We start from the raw sequence: 15,268 nt of genomic DNA on the forward strand, positions 1-15,268 counted from the left end.
GGGGTATCGAACCACGGTCTGTCCTAGGTTAGCGTGTGCAAGGCAAATACCTTACCGCTTGTACCACCGCTCCAGCCCCTCCAGGAGTGATTTCTGAGTGCAGAGCCAGGAGTAAGTCCTGAGTGCCGCTGGGTGTGGCCCCTAAACCAAACCAACCAAACAAAAATCCCATTCTCTCCCCCCCCAAAAAAAAACCCCAAACCCAAAATAAAATGAGTAAAAAGGAATTAATTACTCAGAAAATGGTTTCAGTGACATACTTAATGAATTTAAGGCACATTTAATGGTATTATTTAACTATACTAGATATTTAATGAGCATGCCATTACATGCAGATCTATGTAAATTAATACTCTTAATAGCATTCTACTACAACTAGTATTTAATATCAAATTCAAAGGCACATTAGAAAATGGTTCTTTATATAAACAAATGAGAAATCAGCAGAAAAGGGGCCCTGGTAGAATAAAATAGTTGAAGAGGATGAGCAAGGAGAGAACTCTTACTCTTAATACTTGACTTGATTTGGAAAGTAATAAAAATTGCACCTCTTCTTTAGGGTGGGAAGAGAATAAAGAAACAAAGCAGAAGTTTACAGTCCACATAAAGTAAACTGTTAAATTAATTACTATTATCTACTTTTTGGTCATACCTGGCAGTGCTCAGGATCACTTCTTTTTTATTGGGGGGGGGGGTGTGGGGCACCCAGCAGCATTCAAGGTTAATCCTGGCAGGCTTGGGAGAACATATGGGATGCCAGGATTCAAAACACCATCTGTCCTGGATCGGCTGCGTGCAAAGTAAACGCCCTACAGCTGTGCTATCTCTCTGGCCCTCAGGGTCACTTCTGGCCAGGCTTAGATCATATGGGGTACTGAGGATTAGACTTAGGACAGCCACATGCAAGCTCAGGGGTTAGTCCTGGCTCTGTGCTCAGAAATCACTCCTGGCTCAGGGGACCATATGGGATGGCGGGGATCAAACTCAGGTCTGTCCTGGGTCAGCTATGTGTAAGGCAAATGCCCTACTACTGTGCTATCGCTCTAGCCCCAGTAAATTCTCTATTTTATTTTTTGGTGTGGTTTTTGGGTCAACTATGTGACGCACAGGTGTTACTCCTGGCTCTGTTCTCAGAAATTGCTCCTGGCAGGCTTGGGGACCATATGAGATGCTGGGATTCGAACCAGGTCCATACTGATCAGCTGTGTGCAAGGCAAACGCCCTATTGCTGCGCTATCGTTCAGGCCCTGTAAATTCTATTTTCCTTTTTTTTTTTTTTTTTTTTTTTGGTTTTTGGGTCACACCAGGCAGCGCTCAGGGGTTACTCCTGGCTCTACACTCAGAAATCTCCCCTGACAGGCTTGGGGGACTATATGGGATGCCGGAATTCGAACCACTGTCCTTCTGCATGCAAGGCAAATGCCTTACCTCCATGCTATCTCTCTGGCCCCGTAAATTCTATTTTTTAATGGACTAGTTATAGTATCTTAAAAAATAAAAAGAGGGGGGCCGGAGAGATAGCACAGCAGCCAACCCAGGACCCAAGGTGGTTGGTTCGAGTCCCGGCGTCTCATATGGTCCCCCGTGCCTGCCAGGAGCTATTTCTGAGCAGATAGCCAGGAGTAACCCCTGAGTACTGCCAGGTGTGGCCCAAAACCAAAAATAAATAAATAAATAAATAAATAAATAAATAAATAAATAAAAAAAATAATAAAAAGAGAACAAAATTTCAAAAAGCTAGCTCAGGATCAGCAAATAATTCAGTATATTTCATCTTAGAAGCCTGACTAGAAAAAGAGCTTTAATACATTAAAGGTCAATAAATAAAACAAGGGTAAAGGGGCCCGGGGAGATAGCACAGCAGCGTTTGCCTTGCAAGCAGCCGATCCAGGACCAAAGGTGGTTGGTTCGAATCCCGGTGTCCCATATGGTCCCCTGTGCCTGCCAGGAGCTATTTCTGAGCAGACAGCCAGGAGTCACCCCTGAGCACCGCCGGGTGTGGCCCCAAAAAAACAAAAAACAAAAAAAACAAAAAAAAAAACCAAGGGTAAAATCTTAAAATCGAATGACAACGCATTTCCAAATACCTGCACCAATCATGGTGATTGGCGATTCAATATATATCCATTCGTCGGTATAGATTCCAGAATGAACGAAGATAAGACCATCAAAATGGGCTTCTTGTACCCCACCAAGTGCATCTTCGATTGTATCATAATACTAAGAAGAAGAAGAAGAAAAAAAGTCAATACAGAACTGAAAGACTATTATTTTAAATCTAATAAAAATTAGAAACCAAACATAACATACCAGCATATTTTCTCTCCCTTTATATCTTGCAGGGTTACTGTAGAAATGTTCCGCAAATCCTGGCTTTACATGTGCACCTTTATACTAAAACAGCAAAAATTCAAAATGAAACTACGAATTATTAAGATAAACACTTTCAGTTTAGTACTGCAGGAACAATTTTTCCAAGTATCAAAGTCATCCATCATTACAACATATTTTCTGTTGCATACTTGCAAACTGCATTGGAAAAAGAGGAATAGCTTCTGATTCATTAAATCCAATTAGAAAGACTAAGATTGCATTCTTTATGCAAAGCAAATGACCTACTGGTTGTACTATTATTGCTCTGGCCCCTAAAGGAACTTTTAATTATAAAAACAAAACATGAACTAATAATTTGTCTGCATATAATTCATACCAATTGTTGAAAACTCTCTTTCCAAGGATTTGGATGCTCATATTCTTCTGGATTAATCTGGTAGAATTTCCCGGGTTCAGGATGCATCATTGGGCGGGTATATTCAAATACTTCCATATACAATCGTTTCCTGGAAGAAAATGATTAAATAATTCCTCATAAAAATGTCCTTTGAAGTGTAAAAAAAATAAGGCTCCAAAAATTTTCAAGAATATGAAAAAAGAGACAACTAGATACAAATTTTGAGGGGCTAAAACAATGGAGCTATATATGGCATACTGTAGATCAAATAGAAAAAAAATGTAAAATCTTGGGGCTGGAGCAATACATCAGCGGTAGGGTGTTTGCCTTGCACGCGGCTGATCCCTGATGGACCCGGGTTCGATCCTCAGCATCCTGGTCTCCTGAGCCAGGAGCCATTTCTGAACACATCGGCAGGAGTAATTCCTGAGCGTCACTGGGTGTGGCCCAAAAACAAGTAAAATCTTTAGCATTCAACTTTTATTCAGAAAAAACACTACTTTTACTACAAAAGAATCAGTGATTACTTAACTAAATGCCCTATAGTGAAATACTTAGAAAACAACTCTTTTTATAACTTTAGTTCACATGAATTTTATCAAGAATAATGAAATCTTAGAAATGGTGACAGAGATAACTTCCGGTACTTCTTGTACAAGATGAAATTGGTTTTCTTGTTCTTTCCTTTTGAATAGTATAAAGAGATCATCTATAGTTTCAATATATTAACAATTTTTTCAATATATTAACAATTTTTCAGTTTTCATTGGATAGTTGTATTGATTATATGGAGTATATCATTTTATGACTATGCAGAGTATATAATTTTGTGTGTTCTTTTCACTTTATTGAGGGGTAGAATTTGGGTGATACCCAGCAGTGCCTCCAGAACCATGAAGTACCAGGGATCACACCAGGCTTGAGAAACCTGAGCTCAGCCCATTGAACTCTCTCTTTTTTTTTTTTTTTGTTTTTGGACCACACCCGGCATTGCTCAGGGGTTCCCTCCTGGCTGTCTGCTCAGAAATAGCTCCTGGCAGGCACGGGGGACCATATGGGACACCGGGATTCGAACCAACCACCTTTGGTCCTGGGCCGGCTGCTTGCAAGGCAAACACCGCTGTGCTATCTCTCCGGGCCCTGAACTCTCTTAAGTCTTTTTTTTCTTTCTTTCTTTCTTTCTTTTTTTTTTTTTTGGGTTTTTCGGGTTACACCTGTTTGATGCTCAGGAGTTACTCCTGGCTAAGTGCTCAGAAATTGCCCCTGGCTTGGGGGTCCTTATGGGACACAGAACCGCGGTCCTTCCTTGGCTAGTGCTTGCAAGGCAGACACCTTTCCTCTAGCACCACCTCGCCAGCCCCAGTCCTCTTCTTTTCAGATTACTTCCTTGTTTTAAAATCTCAGGGAAGGGCCCGGAGAGATAGCATTTGCCTTGCAAGCAGCTGATCCAGGACCAAAGGTGGTTGGTTCGAATCCCGGTGTCCCATATGGTCCCCCGTGCCTGCCAGGAGCTATTTCTGAGCAGACAGCCAGGAATAACCCCTGAGCACCACCGGGTGTGGCCCAAAAACCAAAAAAAAAAAAAAAAAAAAAAAAAAAAAAAATCTCAGGGAAAAAAAAATGACTGTTAATGACCATATCACATCTTTCCAAGTAAACATTAACTGATTAGTGTACTCCCTTCTGGTGAGACACTTAAATCACTTCTAATTCCTCAGCATTCTACACACTATTAAGCGTGCTCATGTGAAAGATGTGAAAGATAAGGCAAAAAATTCTTCAGAAGTAACAATTTTAAGGTTCATGAATACAGCTGTCAAAATTTTCCCAAAAAGTGGGGCTGGAGAGATAGCATGGAGCATGCAGCAGGTCGGTGGTTTGAATCCCGGCATTCCATATGGTCCCCCGAGCCTGCCAGGAGCGATTTCTGACCGTAGAGCCAGGAGGAACCCCTGAGGCTGCTGGATGTGACCCAAAAACCAAAAAAAAAAAAAAAAAAGTAACGTACATTTATAAATACTCACTAAATGATTTTTTTTTAATTTTTAAAAAGTAATTAAGTAGGGCCCGGAGAGATAGCACAGAGGTGTTTGCCTTGCAAGCAGCCGATCCAGCACCAAAGGTGGTTGGTTCGAATCCCGGTGTCCCATATGGTCCCCCGTGCCTGCCAGGAGCTATTTCTGAGCAGACAGCCAGGAGTAACCTCTGAGCACTGCTGGGTGTGATCCAAAAACCAAAAACCAAAAAAAAAAAAAAAAAGTAATTAAGTAAAAAAGGTTTCCTACCCCCATGTAGCTGACAGTAACTGAAAAATCATAGAGAAAGGACTTTACTGTTTTATAAATACTGCCTGGACTGACAAAGCCATATTTATGATAAACAGCCAACTAGTTTATAAACACGTTTATAAAAATTCATGAAATAAAATAAAATTTATAAAAACTTGTTACAGCTATTGAACTGTAATTATCATGTCATAATTCAACTTCTTGCCACCTTTTTAGCATTTGGTGCAGTAAATCACATCTCTCAAGAGAATAAGGAATAAAATGGATTTCACTTACCACAAAATTGGATCATTAGCGAGTTCACTGAAACGTTTACACACACAAGCTGCTCGACAAAGATCTTGCTCCAGCAAGTAAGAGAAGATTTTTAGAACTACTTCATCTGGTAGCTTCTCCTGAAGATACTGCTCAGCAGGTGCTGCTATAAAGAGACAATAAACAACATAAACATACTATTGGCCGTGTCAGTTATGACTTTCTCAACATTTAAAGAGCAGAATTTACTTTGTATCTACTGAACAGCTTTTATATTTTACAGCAATCATTTTATAAGCATATTGCTTTCTTAAATGGCACTTTATTTGGACATAACATTTTCTCTTTGAGCTCTCTCATACCATTCAAATATTGGTTAAAATAAAACTATAAAAAATTTATGGAATAATGGGACTGGAGCAGTTTCACAAATGGTAGGTCATTTGCTTTGCACGCGCTAACCTAGGGTGAACCGTGGTTCGATCCCCCAGTGCCCCGTATGGTCCCCCAAGCCAGGAGCGATTTCTGAGCACATGGCCAGGACAACCCCAGAGCATCATAAAAAAAATTTATGGAATACTGTGGCCAGAGTAACAGCACAGCAGTAAAGCGTTTGCCTTACATGCAGCCGACCTAGGACAGATCCGGGTTCAACCCCTAGCATCCCATATGGTCCCCCAAGCCTGCCAGGAGCCATTTCTGAGCACAGAGTCAGGAATAACCCCTGAGTGTCACTGGGTATGGCCCAAAAACAAAAACAACAACAAAAATTTGTTTTTAATATTCTTCTTCTAGTCAAAGAGGGTAGTCAAGGCTCTCAAGTTGACTAAAAATCATTTCTCAATCCCAAATATAACCATTCTAACTTTTTGGTATTTCACATAATCAAAAATCATTTGTATGATTTGAGCCTGGAGCAGGCAGGGCACTGGCCTTGCACACGGCCAATCCGGGTCGGATGCCCGGTACCTCATCGGGTCTCAGAGCTCTGCTCTGTCTCTGTGTGGAACGACCGAGTAAGCTCTGAGCAAAGCTGGGTGTGGCCCAAAATTCAAGACCAAGGCCAAACAACTAACAACATAAAAAGCTACACGAGGGGCCGGAGAGATAGCATGGAGGTAGAGCGTTTGCCTTGCATGCAGAAGGACGGTGGTTCGAATCCTGGCATCCCATAGGGTCCCCCGAGCCTGCCAGGAGCGATTTCTGAGCTTAGAGCTAGGAGTAACCCCTGAGTGCTGCCGGGTGTGATCCAAAAAAGAAAAACAATAAACAAAAAACAAAACAAAACAAAAAAAACCCACCACCACCAACAGCAAAACTACCAAAAAAAAAAAAAAAAACCAACAAACGAACAACAAAACTACACAACTCTACTTGTTAGTTTTCCTACTGGAAATACCTGATAGATCCTGTGATTTTCCAGACACTCTTGCACGTTTTGCACGATGACCAAAGTTTTCCGTTGCTGAAGTTGAGGCACCCTTCATCAAGAGATAAATGAATAAATCAACTCGAAGTTCTTTGCTACCAGATAGCAATCATTATTCCGACAGAACTTGGATTTCTTTATTTCTCATTGAGGAAAAGCAGTTATGATTCAACGTACCTCCATATTGCTTTTTGTAGGACACGCAGTTCTTTTCGGCAAAAGAGTCTTCCTCCGAAGCTGATACGGACTATTTTGAGCGCCAGGACCTGATTCTTCTGCAACCATATCTGCAGGTACATCATCATCTGTTACAAATGAAAGTGATAAGAAAACCAACAACCAGTTAAAAAGAAGTGCTCCATGGATGTAGTTGAGAACTTTCAAAAGACTTCTTTAATAGTGGTGGTGGTGGGGTGGGGGCTATAAGGTGGGAGAAGATACAAGTGTCATAAAAAAAATCCCGGACAGTAATTCCAAATAAGTGGGCTTATTCCTTGGATAACCAAGATAAAAACATTGGGATTTGGGGCCGAAGCTGTGGCGCAAGCAATAAGGCATCTGCCTTGCCCACGCTAGCCTAGGACGGACAGTGGTTCGATCCCCCGGCGTCCCATATGGTCCCCCCCAAGCCAGGAGCATTTTCTGAGTGCACAGCCAGGAGTAACCCCTGAGTGTCATCAGGTATGGCCCAAAAATCAACCAACTAAACAACCAAACAAAGAAAATCATTGGGATTACTACTTCATTTCTTACATGAAGTCTGTGAATAAACCATACATGCATACAGACGTGCTCACACAGATATATACAAGTAAGCTATGCAGGGTTGGAGAAATATCTAAGAAGCTAGAGTGTTTGCATGTGGGAGGTCAAGGTTACCAGCATGTCAGCTTCCAGCATGGAGCTGGACTTGGTGTGGGCCTCTAAAAAGTAGCAGCAGCAATACCAATAAAGCCATCTAGAAGCAAACAAGGGATTGAGCTTCCACTTCTGAAGTGGAAAAGCTCCTTCCAAGAAGGAGTCATCATGTGGGAAGCCTTGAGAGTAAGGTGGAGAGGCGTGAGCTCATGTGACAGGAGGAAAAGCAAATAGCACATTCCGAGCTTGTGTGGACTCGGGGCGGGACCACCGACAGCAGTGTGCCCGCATGGAAGTGCAAGGAAGAGTCGCCACTCAGGAGACTATCTGGTATAGATACCAAGGCAGAGAATAGGTGTCCGAGGGTGCTGGAGCTCATGTATCTCTGCATGCAGAGGAGTGACCTGGACAGACACAGAGCCAGAAGAGGAAGAGAAGGGCACGGGCGATCAGAAAGGAGTTAAAATGAAAGACAAAAGACAGGATAAAATCTTATACTAAAACAAGGCTTCAATGTGCTCTCCTGGTTTATAATGCATGGCTCACGGTACATGTGGTGTGTGGGTGTGATGTCCTCGGCAGTGGTGCCAACTGACAGAGCCTGGAAGCAGTGACACTGAGAGCAATGAGCATGAAGAGCATGAAGAGATCTTAGCTTCTGAATGACAGCGTAAGTAAAAGAAAGGTCTCAGGGCCAAGAGCTACTACTGAGGTAAGGCACACTTCTTGCACGCAGACAGTCTGGCATCACCTATGGTTCCCCTCAGCATCTCGAGGGCTGATTCCTGAGTTCAGGGAAGCCCTGAGCACCACCGGGTGTGGCATACCACACACACCCCAAAAGACAAATAGGGGCTTCTTGGAAAAGTTACTGACTCCATGTGGGTTTTGTGACCCAAAAAAGTGCTCAAGGAATGATGAGATGATGCCAAAGGACACGAGTCAGGCTGAACAATATTAACTGGCAAAGTATATTGCAGCCTCAGAATTTAAGACTGAAATATTTTATAACCTACCAAATAGGCAGCAACCCATAAATTCTTAATGCTGTAAAGAAATCAATACGCCAAAAGATTGCCTTTTTTTTTTTTTTTATCCCACCCTGGCTATTGCTCATGTGGTAACTCAGGAATTATTGCCGGTGGTACTAGGGCAACAATAAATGATGCCAGGGATGGAAGTCGGGTCATTGGTGTGTAAGGCAAGTGCCCTGCCAACTTGTTGAATTATCTCTCCACCCCAAAACACACCAAACATTTGGCAAGAAAACATGTTTAAAATAGCTTCACTCAAATACTTATTCCAGGGCCCGGAGAGATAGCACAGAGGCGTTTGCTTTGCAAGTAGCATATCCAGGACCAAAGGTGGTTGGTTTAAATCCCAGTGTCCCATATGGTCCCCTGTGCCTGCCAGGAGCTATTTCTGAGCAGACAGCCAGGAGTAACCCCTGAGCACCGCCAGGTGTGACCCAAAAACCAAAAAACAAAACAGAACAAAACAAAAAAATTTATTCCAAAGGGTTCAATTCCCGGATTCCCACAAGGTCCCCCAAGCCTGCCAGGAGATATTTCTGAGCACAGAGCAAGGAGTAATCCTGGAGTACCATTGTTTGTGGCCCCAAAATAAATGTTTTAAAAAAAAAAGAGAGAGAAAGAATAAACTAAGTTTGCCTTGCACAGAGCTGACCCAGGTTCAATTTCCGTCATCACTACGGTACCTCAATACAGCCAAGAGTGATCTCTGAGCAGAGAAGCAGGAATAAATCATGAGCACATCCAAGCATGGTCCCCCTAATCCCTCCCTCCCCTATAAGGAGCACACTAAAATATTGGCTTGCTATTGATTTATTTGGTTTTGGTCCATACCCAGCAGTGCTCTGGGGTCACTTCTGGTTGAGCTCAGAAATTGCTCCTGGCAGGCTTGGGAGACCATGTGGGATGTCAGGGATCAAACTGGGCCAATCCCAGGTTGACCGCATGCAAGGCAAGCACCTTTCCTGCTGTGCTATCACTCCAACCCCTGGATTGTTTTTTTTTAATTCTTCTTAAAAAATGAGCACCACTAAACAAATTTAAAAAATTCAACCCATTTAGAAAAAACAATTACAACACAAATCACAAAAGGCTGAACTCATTATATCTGAGATCCTATATCTCATTTAAGAAAAGGTTTACAATATATTAGAACAAGGACATAGAGAAACAATTCAGAATTAAGAAAATATAAACGGGGCCCGGAGAGATAGCACAGCGGCGTTTGCCTTGCAAGCAGCCGATCCAGGACCAAAGGTGGTTGGTTCAAATCCCCCGTGCCTGCCAGGAGCTATTTCTGAGCAGACAGCCAGGAGTAACCCTTGAGCACAGCTGGGTGTGGCCCCAAAACCAAAACCCAAAAAAAAAAAAAAAAAAAGAAAATATAAACGACGGCCAGAGAGATAGCACAGAGGTAGGGCATTTGCCTTGCATGCAGCCAATTCAGGATGGATGGTGGTTCGAATCCCAGCATCCCATATGGTCCCCCCGTACCAGACAGAAGCAATTTCTGAGTGCAGAGCCAGGAGTGACACCTGAGCACATGGTTGTGACCCAAAAACAAAAGCAAAAAAAAAAAAAGGAAAACATAAACAAAGTACTAATAAAAACCATGGAAAATTAGCAGACTATCAGGAATAAAATTTGATCTCACACTACTATTAGAAAGACATCAAAAACTTTGTTCTAAGGAAAACATTTTGGAAATAACTCAATCTGAAGAGGTTTTTTTTGCACTTATATTTCCACATGGGAAAATAAATGTTAAACTACAAGGTAACACATTTTCATAAATAACGCTTTGTTCATGAACAAATAGATTATGTGGTTATTCTAAAATATAAACCAGTTTTATATGACTGAGATGGAACTATCTCCCTATCTCCAATAATTAGTAGGCATAAATGACAAAACATATCAAATGAATTTGGCATACCCAGATTTTTACTAGAACAGAAAACTCCTCAATGCCGGGAGGCTCCCTACTGACTAAACACGTGACAAATTTGGACATGAGCATTAATAAGTGGAATGAATTAAAATCTACTTATACTTTTGTTTTGCTTTTGGGCCACACCCACCAATGCTCAGGGGCTGAAGATGGGCCCCATCTGGCTATGAAGGACGAACCCCAGTCCATTGAGCTCTCTCTGGCACTGATCCCTTAGAGAAAAGCCAGAAGTAACCCTCAAGCATTGCATGGTGTAACTCCCCCCACTCCCCAAAAAAACAAATAGAAAATGTCAGTATCATGCTATTTAAAGAAAAGCTACTGTACACACATAATATAATTTCTCATTTTTTAACTATAACCATTATATGTTAGAATTCACTATTAACAGACATCTCAGGTAAGTATAGGATTCTAGAGAATAGGCATGCTTCTTTTGAGAAGTAAGTTTTCCAAAACTGTGTTTTAAGATGTTTCTTGGAGGGAGTCTTAGTTTGTAAGGGAGGGTGGTAGTAGTAATTCAAGAGAGTAACTCAAATTCAGTTATTCAAATAATTCATTAATCGGAAATTTCAGCTTTGCATTTTGTTGTTCTAGTTCATGGAAATAACTTAGAGATAGTCCTCATTTTGTCCATCTAATGCTTTGGGTTCCTTGGATCACACCCATATTTCAACTTTAAGGTTTCTGTATTTTGTAGCTACCCTTTCAGGTCCCCTTTTGTAAGAAACACAATCCCTCCAAAATCTACAAAAATGAACCCAATAGCACTGATATTTATATTATGACTTATTGCAACAACAGGCTTTGAATAATATCTTAATTTTTTCATACCTTATAATCATCCTAAAGTTTTTAAAACCATAAAAGTTTTATGTATATATAAAACCAGTACTGACTGGCTGGAGTCTAAAGTCAATACTTCAGTCAACTCACCTAACATTTAGAAGCTACCATATCTTAGAGTTGAATTTACACAATTTTCCCAACCAATGTTATATGCCTATCATTCCACATTACTCACCCATAGTCACAGGTCAGATTGGACACTTAGGCAAATCTTTGCTAGTAACTGTGTGTTTAGAAACAGTTCCCTGCCTCACAGTGTAAAGAGCCACACTTGACAACTGTTTCTAACACAGTGGGGAACTACCACAGCCTTCTCTTTACTTTTAAAAATTCACAGACTGAAATTCAAGATAAAGTTTTAAGTTTTAATTTTAAATACTTTGTTGAAATCAACTATTTTATTTAGAATTTAATATGTTTTAAACATAGAAAATCTAGGAACAAAGTCATAAAAGACTTTTTGATCCCTGAGTGCAGAGCAAGGAGTAACCCCTGACCACTTCTACCAAGAATGATAAAAAGAACATAATTCTTGGAACTTCATGATTTCTTCAAAAGCTTTCAAAGGCTGAGACTGATTATCTGATAAGCAAAATTATTAGCCCATTTTACTTATAAGACACCTGAAGGCTAATAAAATTTCATAAAATGCCAAAGATTAAAGCTAGTTTATAGCAGAAAAAAATTTTAGGTCAGTGGCTTCCAATAAACGTGTTCTATCATCAACATAAATGTCAATAATGATACCAACACCACCACCATTCCTACTAGTATCTAATGCTGAATACTTATAATGTGTAGGTGCTACTATATCAAGGGACTTATATAGTTACTGACTGATATTTACTCACGACCCCTGCACTGACCCTATGAGAAATTACTGCTATCATACAGCTGAGAAAATTAAAGGCAAAGACCATAAGCATCTTGTCCAATGTTAGAGGATCCTTTTGGGGGGATGGGGTTTGAGCCATACTGGATGGGGCTCAGGATTCATCCTGACTCTGCACTCAGGAATGACTGACTCCTGGTGGTACTTGGGAGGACCATATGCGGATACTGGGGACTGAGCCTGTGTCAGCTGCTTGCAAGACAATGGCCCTACCTGCTGTTCTAGCTATTGCTCTACTACCTATAGAAATAATTCCCAAATTGGGGCCGGAGAGATAGCCTGAAGGTAGGAGGTTTGCCTTGCATGCAGAAAGACGGTGGTTCGAATCCCGGCATCCCATATGGTCCCCCGAGCCTGCCAGGATTGATTTCTGAGCCTTGAGTAAGAGTAACTCCTAAGTGCTGCCAGGTGTGACCCCAAAACTAACAAACAAACAAAAATAAATAATTCCCAAATAAGCTTATTTCTTATCACCAACATTACTAGGAAATAGCTTTGGCAGGTTGTAAATATAGGAATCATAGGCAACTCTAGCAGATTTTCAAATTTCCCCAGTATTTTGGGGCTTTATCATGAGTAAATTTAAAAAATATATACATATTCAAATCTACCAACAAGTTTGACTGAGACAGATGAATTAGTACATGAGAGAACAGCAGATGGCGCCAAAATATAATTAGTTCTTACAGTCCTGGCAGAATCACATAAAGTGACTAACTGAAACAATTTGGGCCTCACTAAAATTTTAAGCTATATGTGTATATATATATTTTTTTTTTTCTACAACAGATACTAGTTTTTAAAAATACTAGCATGTAAAAAATTAAAAGTTTGTATACACAACTATATGTTATGGAAGTTAAAGTGACAGCAACATTTATCTGTTAAATAAAATACTGTTATTATATAATTCAAAAATTAAAATAAATTGGGGAGCTAGATGATAACTGTCAATATCAATAAACTTTATATGGTGTATGAGTTAAGTTAAAATTAAATTAATCTGTACTGGTGTGTGGATGGGTTAAGAAGAGGAAATAAAACTGGCAAGATTATAAGTAGACCGAGTTATTTACACAATATAGTAGACTTTTTGGGGGGGCTATACCCAACAGCACTCAGGGGTTGCTTCTGGCAGGTTTGGTGGACCATATGGGAATGCTGGGGATTGAATGTGAGTCGACTGCAGGCAAGGCAAACACCCTACCCACTGTGCTATTGCTCTAGCCCTAATATAATATAACATAACATAACATAACATAATATAATATAATATAATATAACATAACATAATATAATATATACACATATATATATGTATGGATTTATATGTATGGAACCCCTGAGCATCAACGCATGGGCCCAATAAACAATTCTTTTACAATTTCCCTCCCTCCCTCCCTCCCTCCCTCCCTCCCTCCCTCCCTCCCTCCCTCCCTCCCTCCCTCCCTTCTTTCTTTCTTTCTTTCTTTCTTTCTTTCTTTCTTTCTTTCTTTCTTTCTTTCTTTCTTTCTTTCTTTCTTTCTTTCTTTCTTTCTTTCTTTCTTTCTTTCTTTCTTTCTTTGTTTTTGGTGCTCACCCAGTGGTGCTCAGACATTACTCCTGGCTCTGTGCTCTGAAATCGCTCCTGGCAGACTTGGGGGAACACGTGGGATGCTGGAGATCAAACCCAGGTCCTACCTGGATTGGCCATGTGCAAGGCAAAACAAAATTGCTGAGCTAATACTCCAGCCTCAACAATTTCTTGATTATCAGATAATCATTAGAATCATGAGAAATTTTTATAATAAGATGAGGCTCTCAAGAACTGATTTTATTAATCAATATTAAAAAGCTATTTTCAAAAAAAGGGCTGCTTTCTAGGGTTGGCTCAAACTGCTAGACTTTATGTGTCATTCAAATAGCATACAGATTTCTTTCTCTAGTTAGGCTAACTCACGTTTGAAATGAAATAATAAGAAACTATAGACTACGATTTAAAAAATAATTTAGCCAAGAATAAAACAAAAGGATTTTAGAACTATATTCTATTACACAAAAGACTACTGCTTCTATTTCTTAACTATTGAAAATAAATGAGACTGCTAAGGAACTTAATTCCAAGTAAGTAAACTGAATTTCTGTCATTGCTCTCTGTGTTTTGTATTGTTAGTGTAACACCCAGCAGTGCTCAGGGCTTACTGTGCTGGTTCTAGATTGGGGGGAACCCAACACTCCTGGCGGTGCTAGGGGTGGAACTGGAGTTGCAGCTTTAAAGCACCTTAATTCCTGTCCTATCTTCCTGGCCCTGTTCTTTGAGTGGACATCTTTTATTTTTTCAGATAAACACAAAGACTAACAATAAATACACGATAAACCAGTTACATTTCATACAACTGTTTAACAAATCTAAGTAACAATAACAAATACAAGCTTCAATCCTTTAACCTAATTAACAATAGTTAAGGGTTTTCTTTTTTTTTGTTTTTTTTTTTTTTGTTTTTGGGCCACACCCGTTTGACACTCAGGGGTTACTCCTGGCTATGTGCTCAGAAATCGCCCCTGGCTTGGGGGGACCATATGGGACGCCGGGGGATCGAACTGTGGTCCTTCCTTGGCTAGCGCTTGCAAGGCAGACACCTTACCTCCAGCGCCACCTACCCGGCCCCCGGTTAAGGGTTTTCAATGAGCACAGTATAGATTAAATGAAGCTATCCTTTGCTCCACTGGAAAATGCTAAGTTTTATTTTCCCCTCACCTATTACTTGTGTACTTAATTTCAACATAACATTTTATGAAATGGCTGCTGAGACTGACATTCGATTATTCATTCATTCCACATATAAAGTTTAGCCATTTCTGGCAATACTGTATTCAACTGGTCTCAATGACTTCCTCCCCTTTTGCTTTAGAGTAAAGAGGGTCTTTCCTTCGGCTTCTATGAAGCGGGTATGTAACTACGGTAGTTTTCCCAGTATCTTGAGGGGAACTAACTTGACAAAACT

At 40.5% G+C, this 15,268-nt stretch overlaps 1 protein-coding gene across 1 annotated transcript in view; it reads right to left on the bottom strand.

Moving 5' to 3' along the window:
- Positions 1-15,268, bottom strand: part of FBXO11 (F-box protein 11) — an 81,993-nt gene that overhangs the window by 21,336 nt on the left and 45,389 nt on the right. Inside the window, exons 2-7 of the mRNA XM_049784340.1 lie at positions 6,881-7,008; positions 6,674-6,755; positions 5,296-5,440; positions 2,711-2,840; positions 2,311-2,394; positions 2,088-2,220 (exon numbers count right to left, since the gene is read on the bottom strand). Coding sequence (XP_049640297.1) covers positions 2,088-2,220; positions 2,311-2,394; positions 2,711-2,840; positions 5,296-5,440; positions 6,674-6,755; positions 6,881-7,008 — 702 coding nt within the window. The remainder of the gene's footprint in view (positions 1-2,087; positions 2,221-2,310; positions 2,395-2,710; positions 2,841-5,295; positions 5,441-6,673; positions 6,756-6,880; positions 7,009-15,268) is intronic.

Source organism: Suncus etruscus, chromosome 12 (assembly GCF_024139225.1).
Source record: "Suncus etruscus isolate mSunEtr1 chromosome 12, mSunEtr1.pri.cur, whole genome shotgun sequence".
NCBI lineage: Eukaryota > Metazoa > Chordata > Mammalia > Eulipotyphla > Soricidae > Suncus > Suncus etruscus.